This window comes from Pygocentrus nattereri, chromosome 22 (assembly GCF_015220715.1).
Source record: "Pygocentrus nattereri isolate fPygNat1 chromosome 22, fPygNat1.pri, whole genome shotgun sequence".
Taxonomy (NCBI): domain Eukaryota; kingdom Metazoa; phylum Chordata; class Actinopteri; order Characiformes; family Serrasalmidae; genus Pygocentrus; species Pygocentrus nattereri.
The window spans coordinates 12,416,661-12,438,024 of NC_051232.1; the positions used below are offsets into that span (position 1 = coordinate 12,416,661).

Sequence of the window (21,364 nt, forward strand, 5' to 3'; positions counted from 1 at the left end):
TGAATGCAGTGCCATTAAGGCCTGTTTTAGACATATCACCTCTGAATGACATGACTGACATGGTAATGGTAGCGTGACTTCTACGGCCCGCATGGTCGAGTGGTGCAGCAAGACAGTTCCACATACGTTCCTTTTCCAAATGGATAAATAGTCAAATCAGCCACTCTGCTCAATACAAATATCATTTGTAAAGGAGCGTGGTACATCTGTTCACCCTTTACAGCATGCTGACATCGTTTCAAGCCTGGTAGACCAACTGTGAAATCTGTGTGCAGCACAAAAAGTTCAACTAATACTTTTTTGATGAATTAAATAATGAATTAAAGAATTCACTAATTTAAAGTTAAAAAGTAAAGTCGTTATTCGGTTTTCTGTTCAATTTTCATTGATTTTAAACTTTTTTCGGTGCGTTTTCTTTTTGCCTGAAGTGTGTTGGCTTAGGAATTTACATTCATAGCTCAACACTGCAGCAAGAATTCAAACTCTTTTCTTTAACTTTACACGTTTTAATGTGCAGAGTCATACAACTGAAATAAGACAATATATTAAGCGTGATCGGGCACACAGAGAATACAAGTATTGTAATGCTTCTTACTTCATACAAAGAACATGCAAACGTATTTTCCACAGGATATGATGGAATATTTAATAATATTATAACTTGCAGATGACTCTTATGACCTGGGGTTCTTCTACAGTTTGGTTTATAATAGGTAAAAGGCAAACGTGGCAGATTCTGACTAAACTAAACTCTATTACAAAAAACAGTACCAATTACTAGGGATCAGTACTGCAAGAACCTGATACATATCACAACAAAGGCGTGATGATTCACTACATTGCGATACTGTAAGCAAGGCAATATATTGTGATTTTTCAAATCTGATTTTAGGAAAATTGTCCTAGTATAAAAAAACACACCATCATATGCATAAAATCTGAGAAGAAAGTTTACTTGTATGCAATCAGAACAGTGGAATCTGCATGTACCACAGTTCCTGTAACATCCAGCATCATAGCACTACTTTTTGCGCAGTCTGAAAAAAAGAATGAATATTTTCCTATATCACAAAAACAAAAAAATAAGAGTGATATCAGTAGTGTGTTGTCAGGAGGGTACGTTATTGTGTATCAAAGCTTTGTTGTATTCGCCATATAATGAAAGCCTTGTTCTGACACACTGTGCTGCCTTGTCGAAAGGTCCTACCGAAGGGCATATTTATAGGCAGCTCCCTACATAAAACCATAAGTAGGGCATTCTGACAGCCTAAATCACGCAAAGCTGTAGTCCGTTCCACCTTAAACGGTGCAGTAGTTACATTCTGACCCCTAAGGCATTGTAATAATAAATGCTGTACAATTTCTGACTTAAGCCTCATCCATACCTCCTTATCAGAAAATGTTAACAGCATTTAAGTAGGATATTTTAAGCAAATCACCTTATCAGGGGTTAGGTAGTAATATTAAGCTAGTCAATACACTAAACTGCACAGTTTGACTTAAAGTTAACTGAGCTAACATTAAACAAAGTTACTACTCTATAGTAATGACATGTACGCTCGATAGGTGGGTCTAATCGTTAGAACACCAGTCTAAGTCTTTCGGATTCAGCCATTGCTGGTAACATTACTAATCAGCTAGGTTTGCTTATGCGAATGTTACTGGTGGAAGAGTCTAATGACATCTTTGAATGTCAATCTTTGCATGTAAACTACTAAGTATAAATTGATACAGTATCACAAAACATAATACTGCGATACTCAAGTGTATCAATATTTTCTTATACCCCAAACAATTACACAACCCCACCTCACCATGAACAGCTAATGCCACTCAAAGAGAACTTCAGGCATCAAAAACTACCAATAGCATGAGCATCATGATTCAACTGCAATTATGATTCTTTAGGAAGTGACTCAATGCATATGAAGTCTCACCATGTTAATTTGATTAGATTCAATATGATCATATTAATGTGGTTTAGAATTATTCTTACAATACACTGAATACACAAATGTGACTGGAAGAATTTCCACAGAAATAGAACAATAAAACAAAAGACACCAAGTCTATTTTTGCAGGGATTTTTACTTTAAAAATTCTGGCTAAAAATAAGAGTGCATTATTATAACCTGCATTATTATAACCGATACTAACATTAATAAGACCACTAAACTTAAATTGCGACCTGAGATACATCAATTCATTTTTACAACCCTATTTTTAAATTCTCCATTATCTAATATTGTATAAAATACAGTACTGTGCAAAAGTCTTACAGTCACAAGTGTTTGCCTGTTCATTATTATGTTGTTTAGTTTAATGCATTTATCTGTATTTATTCTAATGTTAGAGTTGAAATAAATGGTTCCTACTACTACTTTTAAGTAGTCTAAATCGCTCACCTTGGTATTTTCATCTACAGCTTTTTTCATGTTCTTCAGCAAATGGTTGTTAGCTCCTCCCTCTCTCTCGTTCATGTAGACGATGCGGTCCAGGTCTGGAAAGTTCCGGTTCAGGTCGATACCCTGAGCGTTGGTGCGACCCACGAACCAGTCCTTCATCTCACCAGACTGCTTGCACACAGACACAGATTCCCTCCTTCAGAACTGTATGTCTATTGGTGGTAACTCATCCCATTATATGCAAACTGAAACTGTCAATGAAATTACTTTTCGTTCATTAACTGGTACAATCATTTATACAGATGGGTGACAAAGTTAAAATTCTAGAAATTTCTGAAAGGGTGCTGGAGGGGTAGAACACATTCTTCCAAACAATATTCCTTCTATTCTTGTTTCGAGGATGGTGGTGGTTAGCACTTTAAAACACGTTGGTCCAAAATATTTCACAGGTGTTCAACTGGGTTGAGATCTAGTGACTACAAAGCCCATTACATGTTTTAGCACAGGAAAAATAGGAAATGTTTCATCATAGAATAAAGGGAAATAGCCAAAATAACTATATTAACTATATTAATTTGCAGTTACACTTTGCTCTGCGGAGGCAAGTGGACACAAACCATGCCACTAGCCACCCATGGCATAACAGAACCTTTTCACTGTATGGGCCAAGAATTCAGGCCTGTACTGTTCTCTTGTTGTACGCCACACATGCACTTACCCACTTGTAGAGATTATGATGATGGATGACTCATCTCACCATACCTTTATTTCTACAGCTGCCTTTTGACACCAGTCTGTGTACTCCTATGATGAATCCCTGAAGTAGTTGTAGAAAGCCTTCTCTTAATCATCCGAGGAACAGTTGTCCTTCTGTTTTATATACACCCTTACACATTACATATAACCCTAAAGCATGGGCAACACAGTCATTGACCACATTTTCTAACCCTATTCACTGATGTGTTTCCCAGAGATCTAAGTGCAGATGTCATTTTAGTCACTGTTTCTGTAGAAACACTAGCTATTTTGGTGTCTTTGTGACTGAAGCTCAGTCCATGCCCCAATAAAGAACCCTGTTTCAAAGTCACTTAGATGTTTTCTTCTTGTCATCTTTATCCAAAATTGACATCAACTGGGCCTACTCAGCATTTTATACACGTCACAGAGCTTGTTAGAATGTATCGTGCAGCAAACCTGTCTGGAAGTACAGTATGCACTACTTATATTTCTCCATTCATTTACTCAAGTTTTTCCTTTAATTTGTCACTCATCTGTATATTATGCCAGATTTACATATAAGCTTTAGCAAATGAAGGTAATTATTCACAGCAAGCATTTTCATCACGTGCTCATGTGAGCTTGTGTTGAGTACACTACTGGTTATTACCTGTGAGGCTGCTTTCTCAAAGCCATCGGGGTTCATGGAGGGCATGATGTGGATGCGTGTGGAGTGGATCAGGTTGATAATGGTGTCATTGCCCTGCTGGTACTCGTTACAGAGATACTGGGCCAGGTAGATCAGCAGCTCCCTGCCCACAGCTTCATTGCCATGCATGTTTCCAATGTACTTAAACTCCGGCTCACCTACAACAAACACAAAACACAGACAGAGTTAATACCAATTTACTAGTTTGGGCCATGCCTTCAACTTGCCATGCAATGGACTGAATGCCTGGACTGAGCGAAAAACTCCAGTAAAGTGCAGTAAAGGCACTCTGTTTAAAAGTCACACAGGCACACACACTGTCACTAATTGCCATGTTCGAAGCAGATTATCTCATAGGTCAAACACAGGAACAAGTCAGAACAACACTGCTAAGGCATCTGTGTGCATGTCTATGACCAACATCAAGCCTGCCTGCTTACAGCTATAAATGGCAGGTGTGTTTCCTTATAACACAAACAACATTTAGTTCTTAATTCACCAATTTTCTTCGCAAAAATTACAGCTTAATCCATTTGTGGCTGAGCTTGGAAAAGTGGTAACAGACGTTCTGCCAACTAGCAAAAGAGGTTTTTGTAGCTAAAAAGGGCCTAAAGTATATAAATTAAATGACTTGTTCTTGGTTATTACTGACCCAGAGAACCAGCCTTAATACAGACGGCTTGTAAAAACCTCAAACTTCTGAGACAAGCCATTTCATGAACACTCCACAGTTTAAACATATGAGACACTTTGAGGCAGTTTCCTGGATATAGATTAAGTCTAGTTTTGGACTACATTGAAATTCATTTTTATCTAGGATTTGGCTTAATATGGGTCTGGGAAACTTGGTAAAATACATTTATTACTTTGTTGACTAAGTGACCTCACTAGAGTTATATTTAGATTGTGTCAGGCGCACCTAGATGATGGATTAACCTAACCTGTAAATCTTGTCCCGTATGTCAACAACTGACCATATGTCAAGTTCACACACACATCAGCATTTAATTACAATGCCGCGGTATGTTAAAGAACAAACTGTTCACTAGAAGTTAATGAAAGCAAATCATAATCAATACTGAAACTAAAATTAAAATCAACTTTTTATGCTGTCTGATTATGGCTACTGTAAAATGCTAAGGGAATGTCTATGTTAAAACAAAGTCTTACAAACATGACAAAGTTGCTTTTGATTGGTTTGCTTTGTTCTGTTTTTCTCCCTCAAAACACCAAAGACAACCAAGCACTACATGTATAACTGGTCTCACTGTATTTGAATAGCCTCTATTTGGATTATCTAAATATGTTCAATTTAGTAACAAATTATCAGTTGAAAGTTAGTTGTGTTCAGTGTTAGTGTTAGGATTAGGACCAGGGTTTGGCTTAGGACCATGGTGGCGCTTAGGCTAACATTCTGAGTTGAGATTAAGGTTAGGGTTAAAGGATAATTTAATAGCAGATAGTAAGTTAAATGCAAAATAACCATCTACGAGTGGACTATCCAAATATAGTGCTACCATACAACTTTTGTTTACACTGCTGTATGTTCAAAAGTTTGAGTAAACACTTGCCCATCCAGTGTTTTTTTCTGATAAGGGGTACTGATGAGGATTTACACTAGATGTTAGAACATTGCTGTGAGGATCTGATTGCATGGAGCCACAGAAGCAGTGGTGTAATTGTACACTGCTCAAAAAAATAAAGGGAACCCTTAAACAACACAATATAACTCCAAGTAAATCAAACTTCTGTGAAATCAAACTGTCCACTTAGGAAGCAACACTGATTGACAATCAATTTCACAGCTGTTGTGCAAATGGAACAGACAACAGGTGGAAATTATTGGCAATTAGCAAGACACACTCAATAAAGGAGTGGTTCTGCAGGTGGGGACCACAGACCACTTCTCAGTACCTTTCTGCTTTCTGGCTGATTTTTTGGTCACTTTTGAATGTTGGTGGTGCTTTCACACTCGTGGTAGCATGAGACGGACTCTACAACCCACACAAGTGGCTCAGGTAGTGCAGCTCATCCAGGATGGCACATCAATGCGAGCTGTGGCAAGAAGGTTTGCTGTGTCTGTTAGCGTAGTGTCCAGAGGCTGGAGGCGCTACCAGGAGACAGGCCAGTACACCAGGTGACGTGGAGGAGGCCGTAGGAGGGTAACAACCCAGCAGCAGGACCGCTACCTCCGACCTTTGTGCAAGGAGGAACAGGAGGAGCACAATGACCTCCAGCAGGCTACAAATGTGCATGTGTCTGCACAAACGGCTAGAAACCGACTCCATGAGGATGGTATGAGGGCCCAACGTCCACAGATGGGGGTTGTGCTCACAGCCCAATACCGTGCAGGATGCTTGGCATTTGCCAGAGAACACCAGAATTGGCAAATTCCCCACTGGCGCCCTGTGCTCTTCACAGATGAAAGCAGGTTCACACTGAGCACATGTGACAGACGTGACAGAGTCTGGAGACGCCGTGGAGAGCGATCTGCTGCCTGCAACATCCTTCAGGATGACCAGTTTGGCAGTGGGTCAGCAATGGTGTGGAGTGGCATTTTTTGGAGGGTCGCACAGCCCTCCATGTGCTCGCCAGAGGTAGCCTGACTGCCATTAGGTACCGAGATGAGATCCTCAGACCCCTTGTGAGACCATATGCTGGTGCGGTTGGCCCTGGGTTCCTCCTAATGCAGGACAATGCTAGACCTCATGTGGCTGGAGTGTGTCAGCAGTTCCTGCAAGATGAAGGCATTGAAGCTATGGACTGGCCCGCCCGTTCCCCAGACCTGAATCTGATTGAGCACATCTGGGACATCATGTCTCGCTCCATCCACCAACGCCACATTGCACCACAGACTGTCCAGGAGTTGGTGGATGCTTTGTCCAGGTCTGGGAGGAGATCCCTCAGACGACCATCCGCCACCTCATCAGGAGCATGCCCAGGCGTTGTAGGGAGTTCATACAGGCACGTGGAGGCCAAACACAATACTGAGGCTCATTTTGACTTGTTTTAAGGGCATTACATCAAAGTTGGATCAGCCTGTCTTGTGTTTTTCCACTTTAATTTTGTGTGTGACTCCAAATCCAGGCCTCCATTGGTTAATAAACTTGACTTCCATTGATGATTTTTGTGTGATTTTGTTGTCAGTACATTCAACTTTGTACAGAACAAAGTATTCAATGAGAATATTTCATTCATTCAGATCTAGGATGTGTTATTTGAGTGTTCCCTTTATTGTTTTGAGCAGTGTATAATGACTTTGGTTGTGTATAATGACCATAATGAGATTGTGATTGAAAACTCCAGTGAATGTGGATAAACATTAGTGTGAAGTGCTGGTCTATCTTACTAGCAGAACAACATGTTAACTAATCTTGGGTAAGGTTTGCTAACACCAGCTTCTTGAAACTGCACCAGCGCATTAGTGAGGTTATGTACTGATGTTGGATAATGAGCTCTGGATCGCCAAAACAGCACTCCAATTCATCCCAAAGGCATTACATGGTGCTCCAAAGTTTTTATGTGTTCTGAACTAGACTTTGAAAGCAATCTGAAACACTGAACAAATTATATCTATCAGTATCACTAGAGCAAAGTCAATACCTTTTTTTTTTATATATATATATATATATATATATATATATATATATATATATATATATATATATATATATATATATATATATATATATACACACATATACATATATATACATATACATATATATATATATATATATATATATATATACACATATATACATATATATATAGATATATAGATATATAGATATATACACACACACACACACACACACACACACACACACACACACACACACACACACATCAATACTTAGATTTATACAACTGTAAATATATACACACTGCTCAAAAAAATAAAGGGAACACTCAAATAACACATCCTAGATCTGAGTGAATGTTCTCATTGAATACTTTGTTCTGTACAAAGTTGAATGTGCTGACAACAAAAATCACACAAAAACCATCAAAACCATCTCCTGATCTCCAAGAGGACTAAAGCATCCGCAAACTCCTGGACAGTCTGTGGTGCAACGTGGCGTTGGTGGATGGAGCGAGAGATGATGTCCCAGATGTGCTCGATCGGATTCAGGTCTGGGGAACGGGCGGGCCAGTCCATAGCTTCAATGCCTTCATCTTGCAGGAACTGCTGACACTCCAGCCACATGAGGTCTAGCATTGTCCTGCATTAGGAGGAACCCAGGGCCAACCGCACCAGCATATGGTCTCACAAGGGGTCTTTGGATCTCATCTCGGTACCTAATGGCAGTCAGGCTACCTCTGGCGAGCACATGGAGGGCTGTGCAGCCCTCCAAAGAAATGCCAGCCCACACCATTACTGACCCACTGCCAAACCGGTCATGCTGAAGGATGTTGCAGGCAGCAGATCGCTCTCCACGGCGTCTCCAGACTCTGTCACGTCTGTCACATGTGCTCAGTGTAAACCTGCTTTCATCTGTGAAGAGCACAGGGCGCCAGTGGTGAATTTGCCAGTCCTTGTGTTCTCTGGCAAATGCCAAGCATCCTGCACGGTGTTGGGCTGCGAGCACAACCCCCATCTGTGGACGTCGGGCCCTCATACCATCCTCATGTGTCATGCAGACACATGCACATTTGTGGCCTGCTGGAGGTCATTTTGCTCTGGCAGTGCTCCTCCTGTTCCTCCTTGCACAATGGCGGAGGTAGCGGTCCTGCTGCTGGGTTGTTGCCCTCCTACGGCCTCCTCCATATCTCCTGGTGTACTGGTCTGTCTCCTGGTAGCGCCTCCAGCCTATGGCATTGATGTGCCATCCTGGATGAGCTGCACTACCTGAGCCACTTGTGTGGGTTGTAGAGTCCGTCTCATGCTACCACGAGTGTGAAAGCACCACCAACATTCAAAAGTGACCAAAACATCAGCCAGAAAGCAGAAAGGTACTGAGAAGTGGTCTGTGGTCCCCACCTGCAGAACCACTCCTTTATTGAGTGTGTCTTGCTAATCGCCAATAATTTCCACCTGCTGTCTATTCCATTTGCACAACAGCTGTGAAATAGATTGTCAATCAGTGTTGCTTCCTAAGTGGACAGTTTGATTTCACAGAAGTTTGACAACTGTGTAGCTATAAGATAAAATTTTATTACCCCACTGGGGGAAATTTGCATTGTTACAGCAGAATACACAGTAAGCAGACAAAGAGCAGTAAATAGACACGGATGTGCATCATATAAAATACAAAATATACTATAGAAATAAATAAAAATAAACAAGGCATCTGTTAGCAGAAAAATATAAAAAATATAAATAGAATTAAGAAACTATACAAACTTACACATGCAATTGTATGGATGTTGCACATTTCTGAGCAGGTCACTAGACATGACAGAGAATATATAGATATTTTCATGATATTCCCTCAGATATTTTTGAGGTTTGATAAGCTGGAATAGACTGAAAAGTACCAGGAATTTCACATAGGAGCACAACTGTTATTTAAGAAACGAACAGCCACATTTTTCAGCAAAGGATAACTACAGTGTTTTGTAATGCTAAGTGATAAGGCAGCGATGTGTTGTATCACTGTGCATGCCTGTGTAAAATGTTCCAGAAGGTATTGCGCTTGTTCTGGATCACCTGACCCAGTTTCACGCAGCTGGCTAACTGTATGGGCTAACTCTCTTTCTCTCTCTGCCTCTCACAAACACAGATGCACACACACTCAGGCGTCTGTCGCACACACGTACAGAGCAGGTTGAAAACAAACACTCAGCAAGAATACTCAGACAGCAAACAGGAAGACAGCAATCAACACACACAAGCATGCACATAAAGTATGCCTGCCATTCCAGTCCAGTAATGAGCACATAAACCAAATAATGAGCTTCCTTAGAGTAAATGTGATCCAGCTCTATACCTGAGAAAATACCGTGTCACTATATTTACAGATATAACTAGCCCAAACCTAAAAATCATTCCACAATGATCATCCTATTATTTATAAAATCCCACTTCAATGTCAATACTTAGATTTACACACTACAAACCACTCTAAGTAGACATGAGTCTCAAAACATTAGCACATTTTATTGTAGTGTGATAAATTATTTCCTCCAACTTATTAATTATTAATTATGTGATGTGATTATATTTTGGATCATTGAGAACTGTATTGATCCCTGGAATGCATCTATTATTTTGTATGTTTTTATGACCATGTGATACATCTTTGAGCATAAGGAAATGACCCAGGTTCCCCTTTCAGAATTACAAAATCAACCAATCACCTAACCACTCAATCCATGAATCAATCAAACGATCAACAAATCAATCTATCTATCTCTACAAATGTGCAAATTGGCTGTCACGATTGGTTCCTCCGACTCCCCCATGTGCTCGTGTTGTGTTTTCTTCCCGGTAGTCCATGTGCTTCTTTGTTTTGGTTTTCACAATCCTGCCCCCTTGTTTCGTGACTCCGCCCCTGATTGTTTCCACCTGTTTCCCACTTGTCCCTCGTTATCCTGGTTTGTATTTAAACCCTGTGTTTGCTGGTCCTTGTTTGTATGGGCTGTTTGATGTTTCATGTTTGAAGTTTGATGTGTTATGTTGTTTGATCTTCTGGCCCTGTTTGTTTGACCCGTTTATTTTCATTATGTCCGTCCCACCTTATCTTCGTGTTGGCGCTCAGACCATGGACCGTCTGGACCCTGATTTTGGATTTGCCCATAATAAATCTTGCTTTTCTCCGCACATGCGTCCATCTCCTTATCGCTCCGCGTTACACTGGCTAGTTTATATTCATCATAAGCAAATGCACTGTTCTACCGTTATTTCCTACCAGCTATTATCACAAATTATAACAAAAAGATCTGGTTTAATTTTATACAAATGAGTTTGCAAGAACAGCTAATAGCACTAATCTTAACCACTCTTTACATAGAATGCTTTACATCAAAATTCAAGATTGACAGTATCAAATCCAATTTATTTGTAAATACAGATACAATTAGAAAATCTGTTGTGGTCAGTTCTGAACTAATTAACAGGGACATGGATAAGAGCCATTAAATGTGGCTCAAAACAGTGCTGTTTTGAGAAAAATAGCACTGTGCAATTATATTTCAAGATACTGCAATTGCGATAAACCTCGCATTATATTAAAACGAAAAATAAGGTTCATGTTTGGCTTGTGTTATATTTGATCAAAACGGTTTAGGTTTGATTATGTGAATGCCTTGATTTTCATCCAGCCCGGACAGCCTAGATTTTTGCTTTTTTTGCTAGGTTGGACCACTTGGTGGTCCCTTTAAAAATAAACAACAACAAAAAAAAAAAAACTTAAGAACAGCCTCCTGCAACCTCAGTATTGTGAAGGACGACATCACATTAATAAGCAACATATTTTGTAGCTTTATAAGAGAAAAAAAAGCTTTTCAGATACAAATGCGTTCCTCTCCCTCCTGCAAACACAATTAAAAGACTGCTCAGAACATGGAAGGACAGAGCAGAAAATTGGTGGAGATACTGGAAATAGAGAGATGGACCGATCAATGTTTTTCGGACAGATCCCGATAGAGAGCAAAGCAGGACTGGTAAGGCCTATTCACACCAAGTACGATTTTGTCAGACAAAAATAATGGATGTTAAGGACCAAGTCCAAAGCAGATTTTGGATCAAGAACTTTCTCACCGACCGGCCCCAAACTGTGAGACTTGGACCCCCACCTCTCCTCCACTCGTATGCTTAGCACCGGCTCACCACAAGGCTGTGTGCTGAGCCCCCTCCTGTACTGCCTCCACACCCATGACTGCAGTCCGGCCTACGACAGCAACCTCATCGTCAAGTTTGCTGACGATACCACAGTGGTCGGACTCATCTCAGAAGGAGACGAGACAGCCTACAGGAAGGAGGTCCTGAAGTTGGCAGCTTGGTGTTCAGAGAATAACCTGGCTCTGAACACCAAGAAAACAAAAGAGGTCATCGTTGACTTCAGGAAGCACAGCACTGACCCAGACCCCCTGTCCATCAACGGCGAGTGTGTGGAGAGGGTCCGCACCTTCCGGTTCCTCGGAGTCCAAATCTCAACCGACATCACCTGGACAGACAACATCACAGCTGTCATCAAGAAGGCTCAGCAGCGACTACACTTCCTGAGAGTCCTCAGGAAGCACAACCTGGATTCCAACCTGCTGCTGACCTTCTACCGCTCTTCCATCGAGAGCCTGCTGACGTACTGTATCAGTGTGGTACGGCAGCTGCACCATGGCAGACAGGGAGAGGCTTCAGAGGGTAGTAAAGACAGCACAGAAGATTATTGGCTGCCCTCTCCCATCCCTGATGGACATCTACACCTCCCGCTGCGTCAGCAGAGCGAAACGCATCACAATGGACAGCTCGCACCCCGGATCTGTACTGTTTGACCTGTTGCCCTCAGGAAGGCGGTACAGATGCATCAGATCAAGGACAAACAGACTTAAGTACAGTTTTTTTCCCAAAAGCAATAACACTTCTCAACTCACAGATGCACTGATAGTCTATCCCCAGACTTCCATCACCACCTACATACCAGTCTATTCCCAGACTCCATTACCAGCTACTGCGCAATACTCTGCATACGGAAATATGTGCAATATTTAGCAATGTGCAATATTTAGTGACACACAACACAGCTGTAAATATCTCCATATTTATATCTTGTAAATACAGTTTTTTATTTTGTTCTATATTTATTTCACATACATATATACACATATATATACAAACGCATAGAACTGTGCACAACCCCTCCCCATTCTATTCTGTGTCATTTGTTTACATTGTGTGTTTGCACTGAGATGGAGTTGCTTTTAATCTCATTGTACTGTGTATAGTGACAAAGGCATTCTATTCTATTCTATTCTATTCTATTCTATTCTAAACACTAAGAACACAGGGAGTTCCCCCACCTCTTACAAGAGCAAGCTGAAGCTGCATAACAGGCGATTCTGCAGGTATTTCCTCAGGTCAGTAGTGGAATTCAAGGATCTGCTTCTCCTTTTCGCTCCTCTCATTAAAAAGGAGCGAATGAACTCAGGTTAAATACAGTTGATGTAACACACTCACCGCCATTCATAGGCTTTTAGCTCTCGTCCGCCACATATTGTCTTCAACCTTCGCTTTTTTCTCACCAACATTTGCTTGTCATATAAGCTTTTCTGCTCCGCTACAACAGTTTTGCCACCATCTTAATGCACACGTGTTTGTGCTGCAACCATGGATTGATGATTTTATTGCATCCATACGAGTGCAGGAAATACAGCAGACTCTGATTAAATATATTATGCAGTGTTTCAGTCAGTCACGTCTGTTTATCTCCTGAAGTGTGTTTTTCATCCATAAAAATCAGACTCAGAGCGAAGAGGCCCTTAATCCTGCAGTCAAATGCCACAAAGTTTGTAGATTTAAATCTAGCATTTGCCTCATATGTTTTACGTCTCTGATCAGCTCTCAGGATCAGCTAAGCTAAAGAATTATCTGCCAATCGCAGCTGATCGACTGCAGCATATTCTGCACTGTGACTGCATGTGTACATCTGGCCCCTCAGCACCCATAATGCACCTGAGGTGATTTTTTGGCCAATTTAAATAGCAGAGAGTTTGCTTTCTGTTGTGTGCTGTTTCAAGTGTTAAAAAAAAAAAGAGAAAGGTTAAACACACACACACACACACACACACACACACACACACACACAACAAGCACACACAGATGTACATGCACACAGATTGGAACCAGATGGACAAAAAAGCTGTGTAATTCAGCAGTGGGGGGGGGGGGTCCTCAAACTTCTTATAGCCCTCTTTCTCTTTGCCTGCCTTTAATATTTCCATACTCTACATCTAGCACTTAAAAAGCCACAAGCAATACATACTATTACTGCGAGTGTGCGTGAGGGAAGGGCTGTGCATGCACATGTCTGTGTGTTCATATGTCACACAAAAATCTCTGAACTCTGGATTTCTTACATAAATAAATTAATAACTTTACAACCAACCACTTTAGCAGATGTTTAAAGTCAAAGTAAAGTACTCCCAGGCTGGTCCACAGGAAATGTTTGGTGTGTGTGTGATAACAGAGAAAGCAGGAGAGGCTGTTGCCTGATGTGTGGGTTTTTACATGTAGTACGACCAGACAAAACACCAGCAGAGTTATTTTCCATTTCAATAACTGTACTACTAAACTACATTCCCCATGATGCTTAGCACAGAACACTACAGAAATAGCTGAAGCTAGTTTAATACACATGCATAATTCATATGAAGTGCTTTAGGTTCTGTGTTGAGAACTGGAATATAAACGAGAGAGAGAGAGAGAGAGAGAGAGAGAGAGAGAGAGAGAGAGAGAGAGAGAGAGAGAGGTGTAATGATACAGATGGTCATTAAAAGTGCTCATTAACCGAGAATCACAAAACCACATAAAATTATATGAAGACAACATTCCCTCTCTCACTCTCACACAGAGAGAGAGAGTAGATGAGGCAAGGATACTCTCAGATGGTCTCTCAGAGAAAATAAACCTCTGAAGACTCAGCTGGACTGATACACAACATCTGCTGATCTCATTAAAGAAGCTCTAAAACTTCTCTCTACACACACACTCTCATATTTCCATATAGTATTCATCGATCTCAAAACAATATGAATAATGCTGTGTTCACTGTACTCTATTAATTACATGATTCTGCAGTTCACCAGAATAAAGTTGCCAGTTCAATCCTGCAATGTAAAGCTGTGGGGACTGCCACATCCTCAGAATGCAGCATAAATTGTGAGTCCGATCCTGATGTGATGTAGATGGAACATCATTCAAAGAACAGCTGAAGTTAACAGGTCTGTTTTTGCAGCTATATACAAGCGACATTTTGCTGACCGAAGACTTTTTTCCATTTAGTTTTTTTTTTTCTCAAAAAGAAGAAACCAGACTTCGCTCTTGTCCAAGGTGTGCAAATCTGAAGGTTTAAAGTCACCTACAAAACTTCTACTGAAGCTAATTCCTTTATCATATTCCTGCATCCTTTCCCACTTAAGTACATTGCCAAATTTTACTTGCGTTCAGCGTGGGTGCAGCTTCAAGACTATTATAGCAGTAATTCAATGAAAACCCCCTCCTTATTCCAAAAGGAGCTCATCACCCAATTAGTTCTTAAACATTAACTTTTATAATGAAGCTGTGAGACTAATACATTATTTAGCCTGAAGTATGCCCATCTCAAATAGACCTGTTTGTGTGGTTTCAGACACTGTGTTCACACTAATACCTATAAAAATGGACAAAAATACTAGCGCTACTGTCTATGCAGGGGTCTGAACCCCAGTCTTCAGTGTACAGAAATGTAATGTTACCCGCATTGCTAATTAATATGAAGCAGTGAAGTATAACTTTAAATGCTTTACAGAACCTCCACAGAACAACAAAAAACGGTTTAACTACATTACGTTCGTTCGTATGAAATAACCACATTGTTCCCTTAAGAAAAGTGATTAGCGTTTTGTGGGTGCGATTTCCGGAACTGTTATCTAGTTGCCACTTTATTTAACTCCTTAAATGGCCAGAGCCCGCCAGCAGGCCCAAAGATTTATTACACACTTCTATAACCTAAAAACAGCTCAACCAGTTTGCACTGAAGTCCCTTCAGTTACTGAAGAATAAGCCTTAGTATGAGCCTGGGATCTTAAGGGCTAAGAGCTTCACAGAGCCTTGCATAAATCTGTTTACAAAAAACAAAAGAAGAAATTTAATAATTTCCTAACACACAATTCCGGCTGTTTGTTAAAAATAGGGTCTCTGTCACGGTTGGCTCCTCCCACTACTCCATGTGCTCCTTTGTTTTGGTCTTCCATGTGCGTTTTGTTTTGGTTTAGTCCTGCCCCTTGTTTGGTAACTCCTCCCCTGATTGTTTTCACCTGACCCTCCTTATCCCTGTGTATTTAAGCCCTGTGTTTGCCGGTCTTTGATGTTTTCTTCGTTCAACTCTGTTAGTTCTATTCCGGTTTGTGTCATGTCTGAAAAAAATTGCGAATCCCAGAAACCTCTGCAACTCCTTTACTGATTGAGGCCTAGTCCAGTTCTTTACAGAATTTACCTTGGTTTCATCCATTCTCACACCACCCTGCTCAAGTACATAACCTAGAAAAGAAATCTTAGTTTTATGAAATTCACACTTCTCTGATTTGACAAACAAAATGGTTCTCACGCAGCCTTTGAAGAACCAGTCTAACATGTTGATGTTCTTCCAAAGTTTGCGAATATATCAAAATGTCATCTATGTAGACAACAACTCACCGATCAATCATCTCTCTTAACACGTCATTTATAAATGATTGGATGACGGAAGGCGCATTCGCCAGGCCATACGGCAGAACAGAGTTCAACGAAGCAAACAAAGACCGGCAAACACAGGGCTTAAATACACAGGGATCACGAGGGTCAGGTGAAAACAATCAGGGGAGGAGTTACCAAACAAGGGGCAGGACTAAACCAAAACAAAACGCACATGGAAGACCAAAACAAAGGAGCACATGGAGTAGTGGGAGGAGCCAACCGTGACAGTCAGAAACAGGGCTGAAACAATTAATCAACATTATCAATAATATTGACTACACAAATATGTCTGCAAATATTTCTGCTCTTTATTCTTCATTTACTAGGGGCAGTTGTGGGCTGGAGGTTAGGGAGCTGGCCCTGTGACGGGAAGGTTGCCGGTTCAATCCAACAGTCCATGACTGAGCGCCGACAGTCCATGAATGAGGTGTCCTTGAGCAAGACACCTAACCTCCAATTTCTCCCCGAGTGCTGTGGATAGGGCTGCTCACTGCCCCCTAGTGTGTGTGTGTGTGTGTATTCACTAGTGTGTATGTGGTGTTTCACTTCATGGATGGGTTAAATGCGGAGGTGGAATTTCCCCGTTGTGGGATTAAAAAAGAATCACTTAACTTAACATTACTGAAGTATTGTCCGACCTACAGTTAGTTAACTGTCTACCCTTGGACACACAGCTGGTCTGGTGAAGTAGCACATTTAAATGTTGAACTGCTTAATGATGCTGCAGCGTGAAAGGCTACAGTGTCAACCTGTATATTTGGTATTATATCACTTATTTTTAGGTACTGCTCAGTACTTACTGTAGTTCCAAATTACTGTCACCAGTTCAGCTCTTGGTAACACTTGATGGTTTATTACATTTACAGGCCACATTTAAGCCAGTTAATTAATTATTATTCACATTAATAACTGACTGTGAAAAAATACTTGCTTTTTGCAGACCCTAAACCAACTTAGGTAACCAGGTGGAGATTTACACTCACAGTTTGCCCGATGCCAACTGGTGTACTTTAGCTTCTGTTACTTACATTAGCCCCATAAACTAAAACTAAACACCAAACATGTCTTGGCTAACGGTCTACATCTGAATTGTGCAAATCTGATTTTCTGCCGAGCAATCGCTTTTTATTCTCTCTTTCTATCTTTTGAATGCACTTTTGAGTCTGAACCATGTGAGCTCTCCTTGATTTTCTCTCTATCCGCTGTATCTAACGATGAAAACTTGATTGAAAACAGATCACACTCACATACGCACAGCCAGGCACTTACACACCCACACAAACACACACAATGCACACACGCTGTGAAACCACAGATGAAATATCGACAAAATGCTGCCTCGTCTTAAACAGAGACTGAAAAGAAAGCTAGTGAGAGAGAGAGAGAGAGAGAGAGAGAGAGAGAGAGAGAGAGAGAGAGAGATTATTCTTCTGTCCTTATAATGAAAATGGGAAAAAAGATGGATCGTGTTATATAACAGTGAAAAACAATGTCTCTTTCTCTGCAACAACCCCCCGACCCCCCACCCCCCTCGCTCGCTCAAACTCAAATGCTTCCTTCCTCGCACTCGTCCAATGATCTGTCATTTGGAGCTTGCTTCGCTGCAGTTCTGATTGATTTCGAGCTTTGGAAGACTGGCAAAAAACACACAGAGGAGGGAATCAATCCCAGAAATGAAACAGCTACCACGCTTTTAGGCCATCTGTCTTTCCAACCTTCCATCCATCCATCAATCCATCCAGACTTTCATTCATTAAATGGACAGTCTGGTGTGTCCTCTGACGCACTGCCTAAGCAAACAAGAATCATTAAATACACACGCACACACAGAGACATCAGTGATGGCCTGGTTTCTACGGCGACCACGACAAAAGGTGGTCTTCAACGTAAGATAAGTGATTTTATCATGCATGCAAAGGACACTCGCCAAATAGCCTGAATCAGTATGTCCTTTCTTGGATACGTCATCGGTGGCATTTACTGGATCCTCAGAATATAAAGCAAATAACACTGTTTGCATTTGCATTGTGAATTCTGAATTAGAGCGGCTGCACAGAGGTCTGTACAATATAGCACCTCTAGAGCTACTCTAGACCTCTGCAATACAGCTACTACAGAAAACTGCAATATGCAAATCAGTCTAGCTATTCACTGTTTACTGGGTCATGTCAGTGTCGCAGCTTTAAATGAGTGTTTCTGTGGGTGTATGTACAGTAAAGGGTATTCACATTATTTAACAAGTGTACATCATTTGGTAAAAACCATGCAGGTCATCTTTAACCACACTGATGATTAAACGCGTTTTCAGTATATTGCAAGGCAGCTTAACTGTGCAGCCCTAGTATATAACATTTACATTCGGAAGTTAGTTTCTAGATGGGTAATGTGATTCTTGGTCAATTAAATCTATTCACTACTGAGAAAGCTGCCCAGACCAGCTTTACCTACAGAAAATAGCATAATATTAATATACAACAACAGATTTAAACTCATTTTTAAGCCAAAATGAACCTCTGAGGCTGTTTTCAAACATAAAAATCAAATGTACACATTTGTGTGCAGTATATTTCCTAAATCTATCTATATGTAGTAATACTGTACTATTATTATAGATCAAGTACTTAATAAAAACCTATATACACAACAGAAGCAAGAAGCCCTCGCTGGCACAACAGCGCTGTAACCTGTAACATCTGTAACCTCGGTTTTTTTAAATGACCAACAAAATTTAGAAATGACATAAAAAATAGATATATAAATTATTTTAAGCGTTAACCTTCCTTTTCCTGAGCATCTGATCTGCAGTTTCTCTCCCTCATGCCTACGTATTTGAGCGAAAACTGCGCAATTGTATTATATGTGAGTTTTCTAGACCTGACGCTAACCTTAACCTCAGTAACAAGCCTTTTGTACAAGGTCAGGTCGATTATGTTATAAGGCCAGACCTGTTTCCTGTGATTTTCCTACAAATTCAAAACATTTCTGTCATGAAAATGTACAAAAACACACATTCAAGCACGTCTACAGGAGCCTGTTTCAGTGAGGGAGCAGGCAGATGTGAGATCTCGCTTTGATTTATTATTGATGAGCTGAAGCTCACAGGAAGGCATCCCACTCGCTCCCTCTTCCTCCCCCTCTCTCCCTCACACACAAACAGCAAGAAAGTTCAGTTTGTTCTTTTCATTTGGCTCAAAAGAAACTAAAAAGAAAAAAAACTTGCTAAAAAGAAAGAAACTTTCTGAGCTACTCTCTAAACACAGACGTACAGAAAGTCGCTCCCGGAAGATGATGCTCAGAAACTGCTGCTATGTCTTTTAAAAAGCCTCTCATATTAAATTCCAGAGCGACTTTTAATTTAATTATTTTTACACAGGTAGGCAAATGCAGTGCTGGGAGTCTTGCCCAAGGACTCTTACTAGTATAATGCAGGGTTCTTACCCAGGCAGGGATTGAACCCCAGTCTATAGCGTAGAAGGCAGCAGCGTTACCTAGAGACCTTAAGACTAGAGTCAGTTGCATATCTGATCATAAACTCAGACAATAACATTTTATTTATCGAATAAGAATTAGTGGCCAACTCTATTGCAGCATTCAGCAGCTCATGGCAAATTAGTAAGCAAGCCAGCGAGTTGCTGGGGCATCCATCATGATATATGTTCACTCGGTGAGGTTTTCTAATCACAACGACAGTATATTAGCTTGGAAAAACTTGGATTTGAATTCAAAAGCAAAACTGCAGTTCTCAAATTGACCCTGAGCCACATGTAAGGAATTACTACAGATCAGAAACAACCTGATTCTGTTAAAAAGCTGATTCATGGAAATATTGGGACGTCCAACCCTTCTGAAAGCCTGCAATATCACACGTAATGTAGTGTAGTGGGATGATGAATATTACCTGAGTAGGCAAATGTTTAGAAAAACGTTCCCAGCGCTTAGCATAGAATTTTATAAAAGCAAGATTAGATTAAGTACTAGATTCAGAATTAACAGGGATGCAAATTCTGCCAAATTCCTTTAACCGATAACCAAGCCTAAAATCAAGGACACGACCCATCAAAACATGAACCATAAAAGAGTTCTGGTTCTGATATCTGATTGGCTGAACTATGTTTGAAGCCACTGTAAAACATTTATTATACACAAACTAATGATCACATGAATTCTGTATTAACCCACCAAGATATTAAAAAGTAAGTGTTTCTTGCCTGGACCGTAGAACGCAGTACTAACAGGCAGACCCCAGCATAAGCCTGTACATAAAGTAAACGACCCAAAACCGACAATTATATGTTCATGATTACATGAATTAAATGTCTGCCATGCCCTTCTTTATCATTTTACACTGTCATGGGTAAAACTCACATCTCTGCAAAAGTTGTCCTTCAGAGAACATGCATGCTAGCAGATGTTCCACATGTAATATTGCTGTAGTTGTGCTATTATCCTCTCGAAAAGTGGTCCTGAACATGATTTCTAGCTGTGAGCTATAGATTTTTAATGGTTTTTCTAGTGGAACCAACTACCTTTTGCGTCCTTATGACAGCAGTTCAAAACCAGGCATGATACTTTACTGAAAATTACATTTTAACCAATGAAACAATTTAGTCAAATCAAACAATTTAATCAAATAATTGTTTATCTGTCAGTTAACAGTGGCTCGGTCAGTCATTTACATTACGAATCACTAGCAATACCAATGTTTTGTATACACTGATGCTGGAGTGGTTAGCCATTCACTGCCACTCTGAATTAAACTGTGTAGTGGATGATTTGATGTGCAGTGGGTTCTAGGATATGAACGCCTTTACAGGATGTTATTAGGGGACGAGTGTTCGAGTGCCTTGGAGAGGTCCACATTGCGACAGCTGTAGGAATGGCCAGTTAATTTACTACACAAAGAATAAGACGTTGAATTAGACCCACAGCCCCTTATAACCTAATCATTCCCTAGACAGTAACTGCCTACACATTGAACCAGCGGCTGATTTGAGACACACCCTTAATGGCTTGCTATGCTCCGCTGGGCTGTAAGTACACACTCTTCTTCTGAGCCAGGCTGCTGTAGCGCACCAGATGGCACTGCTTCTGAACGCGCCCTGCACAAGGCGACACGCGCTAATTCTTCCTCATCCTCTCTCTCTCTATCTCTCTCTTTCT

General features: G+C 40.6%; 1 protein-coding gene across 2 annotated transcripts in view; it reads right to left on the reverse strand.

Moving 5' to 3' along the window:
• The window catches only part of cpe (carboxypeptidase E), a 38,432-nt gene that overhangs the window by 12,796 nt on the left and 4,272 nt on the right, over window positions 1-21,364 (reverse strand). The window contains exons 2-3 of one of the 2 annotated variants that reach the window (XM_017717443.2): window positions 3,793-3,989; window positions 2,406-2,576 (exon numbers count right to left, since the gene is read on the reverse strand). In XM_017717443.2, coding sequence (XP_017572932.1) covers window positions 2,406-2,576; window positions 3,793-3,989 — 368 coding nt within the window. The remainder of the gene's footprint in view (window positions 1-2,405; window positions 2,577-3,792; window positions 3,990-21,364) is intronic. The other variant, XM_017717444.2, reaches the window with a different exon arrangement.